We start from the raw sequence: 12,508 nt of genomic DNA on the forward strand, positions 1-12,508 counted from the left end.
TTTTTAAGTCCAACCTTCAAAGCAGTGGCAACTGTAGAAAGACTGAAGAATAGAGTAGACTGCCACAGACTGCAACTCAGCAGCCAACTCCGCGCGAGAAATTCTCTACAGATGGACCCACCCATTCAGCCTGCTTTTCGACTGGCAGGGAAAGCAACAAAATGTCACTACATACGAACATGGAGCAACCCTTCTGGGAATTGAAGATTAAGGTCAGTCATCATCCATCTCACCCACCAGCCAGCATAGCGCGGTAGGCCGTGGGAATAGTCCACGGTAAAGCCCAAAAGGTGCAAGAAGGGGGAAAGCCAACCACTCCTCAGGGGCCTGCCGGCCAGGAAGGGCCAGGACCAGTTGGAAAACCCTGTTGAAGCTCCAAACTGAAACCACTGCAAGAAGAATCACCATCGCTCGAACAGCTCGCCTGGGGAGGGCGCATGTTAAGCTAAGTGGCTGTGCATCAATGTTACACAAATTAAAATGGTAGAGGCCTCACGGGGCGGGGGGAAGAGGGATTCTTGGAATGGGATTGGGAGATCCAGCGCCTGGGGGAACTCTAGGGTTCAACTCTCGAGACCACAATTCGAGGGGGGCTAGAGGCCCGTTGAACCTGCCAAGTCTGTGGGGGGAAAGGGAGCAGTCCGGGGGTAGCCAGGTTTGTAGTGGAAGGGGCACAACAGAAAGGGGGGAGGAACCAAAGGGGCGGCTTCGATTCCATACCGGGAACTAGACAAATAGGGCAGACTCTCACAAGCAACAATGGCTAGTAGCAATAAGCTAAAGATCTTATCCCTAAATGTCAACGGGCTGAACTCCCCAATTAAAAGGAAAAAGATGGAGCGATATCTTAGACCGGATACAGCCGGTCGTCGTTACATTGCAAGAGACACATATTCACACCCGCGATAGTTGAAGAATAACATTTTGGGGGTACACAAGAATTTTTTAAGCCACTCAACCCAACAAAAAAGTAAGGGTTCTCTTGGTGCAGAAAAACGGGCTGGACCTGACCATGAAAGGGATGGAGTCGAACGATCAGGGGAGATACCTGGCAGTAGCTATGGAGGGGAGGTGTGAGGCCTACAATGTAGCAACACTATACGCCCCCAATGCTGGCCAAGACGCTTTAATCCAAAAAGTGCTGACTAGACTTGAACATTTTTCAAAAAACCCCATACATTAACAGGGGAATTCAATATGGTGTGGGACCCCACTAAGGACAGGAGTAACAACTAGTGAGGACCACAGGGGCGACTTTCAGGGGACCGTAGGGGGAAAATCCATGATCTGGCGCTGATTGAGGCATGGAGGGAATTAGAGTGGGACAAGGAGGGCTATACCTTCTATTCGCACGCACATCGTTCACACTCTAGAATCGACTACACCTGGGTTTCAAGAGCGTTGCTGGGAAGAGCGGCCGGCAACACTCTCTGCGTGATCATACTCTCAGACCATGCCCCAATAATCCACAATCTAAAAAGGAACCAGCGCCCATCTGGCCTGTGGAGGTGGCGCTACACGGCCTTCTTGTTTAAAGACGATATGCTAATCCGGGAAATTGCAGAACAAATCAAGGCTTTTTTTTAGACCAACAGTGTCAGTGAGACGGCATCTCAGGTCAGGTAGGATGCTTTCAAAGCAACAATAAGAGGGAGAATCATGGCGATCAAAGCAAGAAGAGAAAAGGAAATGAGGCTGGAGGAGGCCCAGTTAGAGGACAAACTAAAGGAGATAATGACCAAGATGTGAACAGCTCAGACCACAGCCATTAAAAGGGAGTATAGGGATACCAGGGTTCAACTAGACTTAATACAGACAAGGGCGGTGGAACGCAATTTATTACACCTGAGGCAAGAAATACTACATCAACGCAAACAAATCAGATCACTTACTGGCCAGGCTGTTGAGGAGGGAAGGAAAAGATAAAACAATCCTGAAAATGAAAGTCAACGGAGGTAGGACTAGTGCCAACAATAACGATATTGAGTGAGTTTGTCCAGTTCTACTCCAGGCTATACAGCTCAGACAATCCATCGCCGGCACTTCAGGAATCTAGATAAGATTGATTTGGTGAGAATAACCGAGGAGGAGAGGGAAGTCCTGAAACAGGATATAACCACAGAGGAAGTTAGGGCCTCTATAAAGTCCTTACCTATCAATAAATCCCTGCTGCTGGAGGGAATGCGGTGGGGAGGGAACATGGAGCCACATATGGTGGGCGTGCCCCAAAATAGATCGATATTGAGGGGGCATACAAGAGACAATCGAGCAGGTCCTAGGAGTGTAGAGCAAAGGAAATAGAGGCCTGGCAATGATTGGACTCAATGGGTCACTGGAGGAAATCCCCTCAAAGCTGGGTCGCAAGCTCTGTTATTATGAGGATGGCAGCGGCTCTGGTACTGGCGCATAACTGGAAGTCCTCCTCCCTCCCGCACAGGAATCAGAAACTTTGTCGCCTTGGAGTGGCTTACCTATTACATTCAAGGGGATTACAAAAGGTTCAGTACAGACTGGTCAAGGTTACTGGGACACCTTAGGGATGGGGCACGTGGAGTATGGTGCCCTAGGACCATGGGCCTCTTAGGAAAAACTGAACAGCTTGAGGGAGGGGAAGTATGTAGGAGTCACTGCCGATGAACCAACACGAAGGCGAGACGCAGAAGGGACTGCAAGCGTCAGGTGTTAGCGCATTTTAAGGGATCCTGCCCGCACAAGGACTACTCGTGGACCAAAGGGGGGAGGGCACAAGACAGGGGGGGTTGGGTTACCTTCAAGTTGGAATGTGTTATTGTTTAAAAATGCAAATAAAAAGTTATGGGGAAAAAATAATCTCTATTTGATGGAACGCCTAACAGCGAGGATATACAGTGACTCTGGGTCTGTGCAAACTGAATGGGCTGGCTTCTGTGAAAAACACATGCAATGGGTGGGCCCTGTGATTTTACCGCTCACATTTGGGTAGGGAGACCATGACCTCTCACCATTTCGATTAAAGGATCACCAGGCACAGAATGCACTCTACGCCAACCAAAGAGACTGTAGGCCCCCTCAAGAAATGTTACGCAATTTAAGTGAACGTTGTAGAGCCGTTTCATTGTTACGTGGGGGGGGTGAAGTTGGAGAGGGGATAAGGGGAGGGTAAAATATATACGACATATCGGAGGTCTATTGTTGTGCACTCTCAGACGTGTTCTGTTGATATTATTGTTGTAAAATTCCTTTGTCATTTCTTTTTCTGAAAATTCAATAAAAACCGAAGTTTAAAAGAAATAAGACATCCTGGTAAAGAGTTCATCGGGCAGTGAGCCTTTGGGAAAGAGATACATGGCAGGATAGTATACTAGAAGATCTGCAAGATTCTGAGGGGGATTCCGGGCAGTGGAGTACACCAGCAAATCCATGTAACGTATATGAAAGGAAAAGATATTGTAAATAGATACCTGGCAAGAGAGTCTACCAGGGGATCTAAATGATCTACTGAAGAATTTCTGGCAGGGAAGTATACCAGGAACTGATCATTGAAATGTTTACAGTATTAAAGAGACACTTTTGCCATCCATAAAAAATATTGTGTGGAAGAGAAACATTTTGCCATCTTTTGAAGTGTTTGCTGTATAAATGAGACACTTTTACCAGCCTTGAGAAGTTGTTTATGAAAAAGACATTCCTTCTACCTATAAGAGAACACTGCTTGGAAAAGATAATTTCACCATCCTTCTTGAAAGAATCCAGGGGAAGGGAACCGTCCCCTGGATGCAAGGAAACCACCTTGGAAGAAACCATTTTTGTTGGATTTATCAATTTGCTTTACATTTGAAAACTTTGTGGCTAAACCTAAATCAAAGGCAATTTTTCTTAAACTTTTTATAGTTTCATTTCCGGTGTGAGGGTCAGATATGTTTTGGACACAAGGACAGTTTACCTAATTTTGACGACAAAACAGACTGATGTTTAGTTATAGTTTCCTAGGTAGGGCAACCCTCTTTAGGATTGGGACAGGAAGGCCTTTATTCAACCCTTTTCTTTTGATAAAGATGTTTGATGTTGAGAACGCTACCACTTTGTGTCCTCCTCTCATTTCTGACTCCTCACAGTAGCCAAAATCTGCCTATGGCCTAGTCGTCTGAGGCCAAAGTTCATATCTGGGAAAAAGTAGTTAAATTGATCACAACGTGTATTTATCCAACCGTCTTGGATAACAAGATTTCTGATTGGACCTCAGTGTGCAGGGTGGTCTAAAAGCTGACATCTGGTCAATTCTATAGGATAGCCTAAGCTTTCCACTCGCAACAGAGCATTCGCCAGAGCAGCATCTGACTGACAGAAATGCTAGATAAATCGGCAGGATATCAGGACTCCAAAGGGAAAACGCAGAAGCAAACAGAAGGAGAACGATGGTAAATGATACCGTCACTCCATTTATCACTGTAACCCAAGGGGCACAGCAGCAACAGAAGAAGACGTGAACCCAATATGAAACCTAGCCAACCTACTTAATGATGAAACAGAACCAACAGAATACAACCTACATCCTGGAGCGACGCACACAGCAGGACACACTCTGGATGCAATCTTCACCAATAAAAACCGGATCACAACAGCACCACCAATCCAAATACTATGGAGCGACTACCTCATCATACCCTTTGTGAACCAAATACCGTCCACAGCATCCAACAAGCCCCAAAAGAACCGCCCAATCTGTAATAGAAACTCAAGAACCATGCAGTAACCTAGAAGGAAAACTAGAATCATCAAAGCCATCGATTGCAACCCTGGACGCAACTGACATAGATGAAAAAACAGAGCTAATACTGTAATGGATCACAGAAACAATAGACAGCATCTCCCCAGAAACACCCCTCATCCCGTCACGAAAGAAAGCAGTGGCGCGATGGTTCCCGCCCTCAAAGGAATGAAAACAGCAATCTGGAAACTAGAACAAGAATGGAGGAAAACCTACAACCAAGCCAAAAGAAAAGATACCAAAAACAAATCTGATCATGTAAAGTGGAAATTCTCAAAGCAAAAAAGAAATACTACTACGACTGGATCACAAAAGCCCCAAAAACTCTCAAAACAACTATTCAACATTGTAAACGAAATGAGAAATCCACCCGGATGCAATAACACACCGGTTTCCTCACAGAAATTATGCAATGATCTTGCAGGTCATATAAAGTAGATCGATCAACCAGACCGTCCACTTCTTCTAACCAACCCACGGACCACAGAACAGATTGAACAGTCTGGCCAAAAATTTCAAGAGAAAAATGTTTCAGCTTGGTGAAAAAAAGCAACAAATCAAGCTCCCAATGGGCCCCTATCTACCAGACAGCTACAAAACGATACTTACACAGGGTACACCACCAGAATACTACCTAAACCTCTTCAATCTGTCACTTTCAACGAGAAGAGTACAGCCTTCAAAGCTGCCTACATCAAACCGCTCCATAAAGACAACACAATCAATGTGAAAGACATCTCAAACTACAGACCGATCTCAAACATTCCTTACCCGCCAAAACTATTAGACCTATGTCTACGAACAAATACTGGAACACATCAAAAATAACCTTATTTGACCAAGGCACATACTTGAAGCCTACTGGCTTCAGACCCATTAGAGGAACGGAAATGGCGCTACTCTCTAAATGGGATGACCTAAAGACCAACGCAGACTCCAACACAAACTCGGCACTGATACTACTCAACCTCTCGCAGCATGCGACAGTCACCCACAAACACCCTCATCAAGAGACTGGAAGGAATAGGGATCAGCGACAGAGCGCTGCTATCGATTAAATCTTTCCTGTCCGAAAGAACAGAAACAGTATGGCTAAAAACATTCAAATCCACACCATAGGACACCACTTGCGGAGTTCCACAAGGCTCCTCATTATCCCTCCTACTCTTTAACATCTATATGACCCCACTAATTAACCTCATCTAAAGACACGGCTTCACATGCAACAACTACGCAGATGATACTCCTGTTATCTACAAAATAAATGGCTGATAAACGAGAACCCCACGCTAACAGAATATATCAAAGAATCTACCAATGGGTGTACACGAACAACCTCAAAATGAAAATGATGATTACACCCGACACCCAAGGAGACAACCAGTACATCCCGTGGCCCACAGAACTGGGAACGCTGCCCACACTGCCGAAAGTAGTCAAAAACCTGGGAATCCTAATGGACGAGTTAACACTAGAACCTCAAGTAAATGCGATCATTAAGAAATGCTTCTTCCATCTTCACACGATTCTACCCTTTCTCTCCTTCATGCACAAAACACTGGCCATCATCTCCCTCATCATGTCGAGGATAGACTATGCCAATAGCGTATACCTCGGAATGCCAGACTACTTACTGAGCAAACTGCAACAAATCCAAAATGCAGCTGCCAGACTTCTCAAACTCTCACAGAGAGACCATGTCGCACCAGCGCTAAGGATGCCACATTGGCTCCTGGTCAAAAATGAATCACCTTCAAAACAATGCGCATAACACATAGAGCAATCCAGGGCCAATGAGCGGAATTCATACAAAAGAAAATACGCCATCTACAAGCCAGCTAGAACACTTAGATCCAGCAACGACAACTGTCTAGAACCTAAACCCTACCAAGGAAAAAACCTGGTGGATCAGGATTCTCTTGCATAGCCGTAAAACTGTGTAACTCCCTCCCGAGAGAAATAAGAACTATAGCGGACCATCTAAAATTCAGAAAACGTATAAAAACCTGATTCTACAACTCTGAACGGGATAAAAACAACTGAACAACATCCACGCACCATGAAACGATCACACAACAGAAAAGGGGTGGGGAGTGGACCGGACCAAAGTGTAGGGCAGGGGAGAAGAGAGGTGTCCAACTTGGAAGGGTGGCCGGAGACTAGAAGGGTATCTCATCCCAATAGGGGGCAAAGGTGGAAACAGGAGAGGGAGATGTGTTCCACTTAATCGGACAACCGAGGGTGTGAAACTAGCAACACCTAAAGGAATGCGGCCAGACGCAGAAACTGTACCAGGACTGACCGCGAGGCACAGGGAACACATCACTCCTGGAGGAACTTGTGGGGGTGGTGATCGCTAAACACTAGAATGATCGAAAAGGTAAGGTATATGGGTTGCATTTAGTCCAAACATCGGGGGTAGGAAATGTACTGCCACTAAGTAACCGTACTAAAACCTCATCCTTCTGCAGACATCTTCTCAAATTCTGGACTAAGCACAACCATTCCTCTACAGTTCTGCTAACCGCACACACTTCACAACACAGCAACAACTAAACAAACCAACAAACCACACATTACATCACCCAATACCACATGTCGAATTTCAACTGAAAAAACACACCTATGCTCAGTGACCGGTTTCTCCAAACTGAAGCTGCCAACAGCACATCACAGCTCTCTTGCTCTTTATCCCGCTCAATCCTACTAACATACCCGCCACCCTCCTTGCATTACAGATACGCCAGGGCACCAATAGACCATGCAGGTGGCAACAGTGCGCGGTATAAGAACCTTAAACATAACAATAGTCAGAACTGTCTTCATAGCATGTCCATTTAGGTCTAAACACAAATTATGTGTGCATTTTTATTGTTGTAGGACATCAGACCAATGTCTAATGTTATTCTCTGCACCTTGTGTCAGTTATCAGTTAGGCGATAACTGCCTAACAAATATTAGCTATATATCGTTTTTTTTATCATAGAAGGGATTTTACATGTGTGATATGTACTGATCCAATTAACCCTTTGTTAACATTGTCCACTTACTTGTCATACGTTTGGCTTTACTTTGTAGGCCTTTTGGTCCCCTGGTGATACTGGAGTAGTATTTACAGGCTGGTGGCATGACTCCTTCCGACTGGGTCTCAAGTACTGCACCAACAGAAGGTAAGGACGCAAGTTAAAATATTGTTACTTGCTCTGGGTTCAGTACAATTTGAAATGTAATTGTCATAAAACAGAAGAAAAAAAAGCCACAGGCACGTCCTGAAGTGTTTATACAGGAAACACATCAGTAAGTGCAAAGACTGTGAAGTGTTTGTGCGTTTTATGTTATTTAGCTTTTGTGATCACTCATCTGTGACTCTGGGTGAGGGCCTGGGAGAAGGCTTGGAAAATCATGGACCGGCTGAAAACCCTGTCCTGCTTGGAGTGCAGAATCATATGTCTGTCCCCAGCTAAACAATGTCGTCCCAGGAATCAAACGGCAACTGTGACAAAGGGCAAATAAGTGTTAGAATTGCTGGTGTGGAGAAAAGTGTGCTGGGAGTTGAGCGCTACTGAAGTGGTGAAGAGTGCCCTGAAGGAGGAAATGTGCAGTAACTGGAGAATGTTTCAATTTAACTGTACACTCTTTATTTGTATGTATTTACGATGTGGTGTTTCGACAAACATATGCATTGTTACATACCAATGCAGGGAATTCCTGTGAGATTGTAGGATATGTGCAGTAGTCAAAGAGACAAATCACACAGGAGGTGAGGTAGGGCATGGAATTGGCACAATACTTAATCTGCAAGTGTGTGCTCAGGGAGAGAGCAACAAAAATACTGGTGGCAGTGGGAAGGGTTTCATGGAGCGTCAGATGTAATGGGATAGTGTTGGGACACCTTCAAATGGGAGGAGTTGGATCTTGGAGGTCACCTTCAAAATATGAATACTGCTTTGGCTTTTGAGTTCAGGAGGTAGAGAGATGAAGTCATTTGGGGGCATGGATGCAGAATGATTGGAAGTGCAAGGGTAAGGAGGAGGTGGGTGAATCACAATGTCGGTAGCCATGTAGAAGTCGATGAAGATGTAGGAGAGTTCATAGTGATGGGCAATAATGAAACCATTAGTAATAAAGGCGAGGTCTGTTAGGAAAGATTTCTCTTTTAGGCAAATTTCTCTCCATATTCTATGGACCCTTTTTGCTTTTGTTTTTTAACCTTTCCTTGCTTTTTCCAGGTATGTGAAGCCTTCAGCTTCACTCCCCTGGACATTTGCTCATTTGTCAGACTACAAGGGTCACAGAGCTCTTCCAGGAGGTCTGGAAGTGGTTCTGGATCCTCCTCTCATCCTAGATTTCCTAAGGATCTGCTCAGTGTGTATTATGAGAAGAAGGGCATCATAGATTGGCTTAAATCCTTTGAGTATGCTTACGAGGTGCAAGTAGTAGGTGACTCTGACAAGATTGCATTGTTGCTCAGCAGACTACCCCATTCGGGCTGCAGTGCTATTATGGGTATGTCAGAAGCTGACATAAAGGACTTGCACAAATTGAAGCTGGTTTGGGAAAGCACCTACCCCATACTTAGAGGATCAGAGACTACAAGGAAAAAGATAGAAATATGTTGGTGTCTTTTGTTACAGGTTCCCTGAAAAAACAGAATGGCTGGGTGGAGGGCATGTTCAACTTGGTCATGCTTGAACATATTTTTGCCACTTGTTTGCCTGAGCTTAAGCAGCATTTGGCAGATTCTAAAAAGTTAGATCCTAAGAAGATGGCCATTGCTGCTGACCTTTGGGTGTCCCATAAGGACAAGCCTGCTTCAGGTAAGCAGGAGGAGGGGAAAAATCAAAATGAGTAAGAGGGTTGGACTACTGATAAAATATCTTCCCATAAGACCCACAAAATGTTTCATAAGGGTAATAAGTCTCAGGAGCATTGAAAGGGTAGTGGAACTAACTATACCAAGCATGAGAGTGCAGACTGTAAGCACCACTACATCCACAGATCCAGTTTGGGTTGTGCAACCTGTGGAGCCAAGTGACCATGTGAAGGGAGACCCCAAATGTAAGGGTAATAACTTGGGGTCCACTCTGTGAATCTGGCATTTTCGCATGAAGAAGATGAGATACACACAGGGGTATCCTTCCCTTTAGATAACTTGCACAATGGTGAAGGATGTGAAGTAGAGCTAGTTTTCATGGAACCTAGCAATGCTGGAGCTTCTGCTCCCATATCTGGTCAGTCCCAAAATTATCTTCCTGTGGATAGTGTACTGACAGAAGGGGTAAGTGCCTCTGCTATTGGGAACACTGGTACCAGTCCAACTGGTAGATTCCACTTTGATAAACCCAGAGGCTTCTGCCAGTGCTCCTTCGGGGACTACTCAGTTGACTGTAGGGCCCTCTCTCAACTTCCTAGTAATGCCTGTCTTTGTAGCTGTGAATAGTGAAGTGGATAGGACATTTGTATATGTGAGGAGAAGCATCCCTAAAAGGGTTCAGAGATCACACTCCAGGAATTGGGACCCGAGAGAAACTCTGCAGATCCTTCAAGCACTAGTTCTCAGAATCAGACTGCCTTAGCCAAGTGTAAGGGAAAGCCGAAGCCAACAGGGAATTCTAAGGCTAGAGGAGAGAAAAAACAGAGGAAGAGGAGGGGGGAATATTCCCCATGCCCTCCCTACAACTGAGGTTGAGGTAGTTGGCCAAATCCCTGCATTTGACAAGGAGGAGGGATTGCAAGACACTCTCTACTCCCCTGGGCCTCCTGCACTGCCAAGCTTGCTTGCAGAAGAGGGATACCCCAAGGATGAGATTAGTAAGGGCCAACAGAAAAGACCATCACTAAAAGACCTATGGAGCAAGGTCTTCTTCCAATTGGAGGATGAGCCTCCTGTGAAGCAAAGAATCCAACGGGAAGGTGGGTTACTAGTGTGTAAGCCCACAGAGCCCACCAGAGGAGCCCATAAGAGGTTGGTGGTTCCTCTGGATGTGTGACCCTTCCTCCTACATTTGGTAAATGAAGTTGCTCTTGCAGTTCATCCTGGCATTAGGGTAACTCAAGTGTGGTCACCCATGCAATCCCACTGGGCCATGATGGAGGTCCCAGAGGAAATCCACTGTAGGAGGTTTCACTTCTTGTCAGCAATCTGACAAAAGTAGAACAGGGAACACAAGCACCACTGCAATTAGTGGGCACATCTTTTGAAGAGATGGAGACTCACTTTGTTAGATCTGTAAATCTTTGTACATCCTCAGTCAATAACATTTCTGTAGTAGTTGGTGATTGCACCGCCAAGTATCCTAATGCCAGCCCACATCAGATAATGACTGCCAAGGCAGTCATTCTATCTTTACTGGACATTTCTACCAAGGGTAGCTGCCCTGAAGAAGTTGTGCCTCACTCAGGCAGCAGCTTCCAGTTAAATTATAGCCATGCCTTGTGGAAGGAAGATGAGGTGACTTATTATTTGTCATCCCCGTCTGTCCCACAATCTTTTGGTCCGGGAGAGAGATTCTTTTGAACTCTCCAAAGTATGATTGGAGCCCTTAGGGAGCCCCAAAGAAGTTGGTGAGACCACTTTCTATCATACTTGAGTTCATGGTCTAGGCCATACAAAGTTGAAAGACTCAGTAAGGTGAACTCTTCGGTGGACATTGGAAGACCTGGAGAGGCTCCCACAGAGGTTACTATGACTAGGCTGCAGGATTTCGTTCTTAGGGATGAAACAGAAGCCCTGCTCCTCGTTTCAGAAAGGGAGAGAGAGGACTCTGGATCTCTCTATGACCTGTTGCAGGGCAGCCCTTCTTATGGCTTCATTGAGGGTGCCTCGTATCCCCTCAACTGACTCTACAACAGCAGGCTGTGGTGAAAACATTGCTGAGGGAATTTTCCACCATTTGTTTTCCCTAATTCAAGGTTCTACACTTAAGTGTAAGCAGAACTTTCACTGGAGTTGGTGGACCTACCAAGTTTAAGAGTTGTAGTTGTTCGGACCAAGTGAGATCTGACATTAAGTCTGAGGTCAACAAACTGTTGGATCTAGGGGTGATAGAGCTCTGTAGTAGTTCTTTTTCCAGTCCAATTATGGTACCAAAATCTGGTACATCTGATTTAAGTTTCTGTGTGGACTACAGAGCTCTTATTGTCTCCAAGGTAGATGCTCATCCTCTTACGTGAACGGATGAGTTGGTGGACAAGTTAGGTGCTGCCAACTACCTTAGCAAGTTTGATCTCACTGCAGGGTATTGGCAAATATCCCTGACAGAAGATGTCAAGGGGGCAATAGCACTTTCAACATCTGAAGGACTTTGCCAGTTCAGGGTAATGCTTGTTGGGTTGAAGAATGCACCTGCCACTTTCCAAAGGCTGGTCAACCGTGTTCCGAATGGGTTGGATGATTTCTGCATTGCATATCTGGATGATATAGCAGTCTTCAGAGTCACACTTGGGAAGAGCATCCGAGACACCTGGGGATTGTTTTACAGGCTCTTCAGAAGGCCCACATGACCATAAAGGCTACCAAGTGCTAGGTTGGTCATGGTTTAGTGACCTACCTTTGGCATGAGGTGGGTTGGGGCAAGATTCAGCCTCTTCCCAACATATTACAGGGTGTACAAGACTGGGCCACCCCCAACCCCAAGTGAGCTTTACTGGGCCTCACTGTGTACTACAGAAACATTGTGGCAGACTGTCACCATAGCTGCCTTTGCCTGCCCTCACTGCACCAAAGAAGCCTAAGAATGTTTCTTGGTCTGAGGCGTGTGG

General features: G+C 45.4%; 1 protein-coding gene across 2 annotated transcripts in view; it reads left to right on the top strand.

Moving 5' to 3' along the window:
- Positions 1–12,508, top strand: part of LOC138566630 (acylamino-acid-releasing enzyme-like) — a 1,701,869-nt gene that overhangs the window by 713,409 nt on the left and 975,952 nt on the right. For both annotated transcript variants that reach the window (XM_069644170.1, XM_069644171.1), the window contains exon 9: positions 7,826–7,917. In XM_069644170.1, coding sequence (XP_069500271.1) covers positions 7,826–7,917 — 92 coding nt within the window. The remainder of the gene's footprint in view (positions 1–7,825; positions 7,918–12,508) is intronic.

The sequence above is a fragment of the Ambystoma mexicanum genome, chromosome 2p (genome assembly GCF_040938575.1).
Source record: "Ambystoma mexicanum isolate Mex_15411 chromosome 2p, UKY_AmexF1_1, whole genome shotgun sequence".
Lineage (NCBI taxonomy): Eukaryota > Metazoa > Chordata > Amphibia > Caudata > Ambystomatidae > Ambystoma > Ambystoma mexicanum.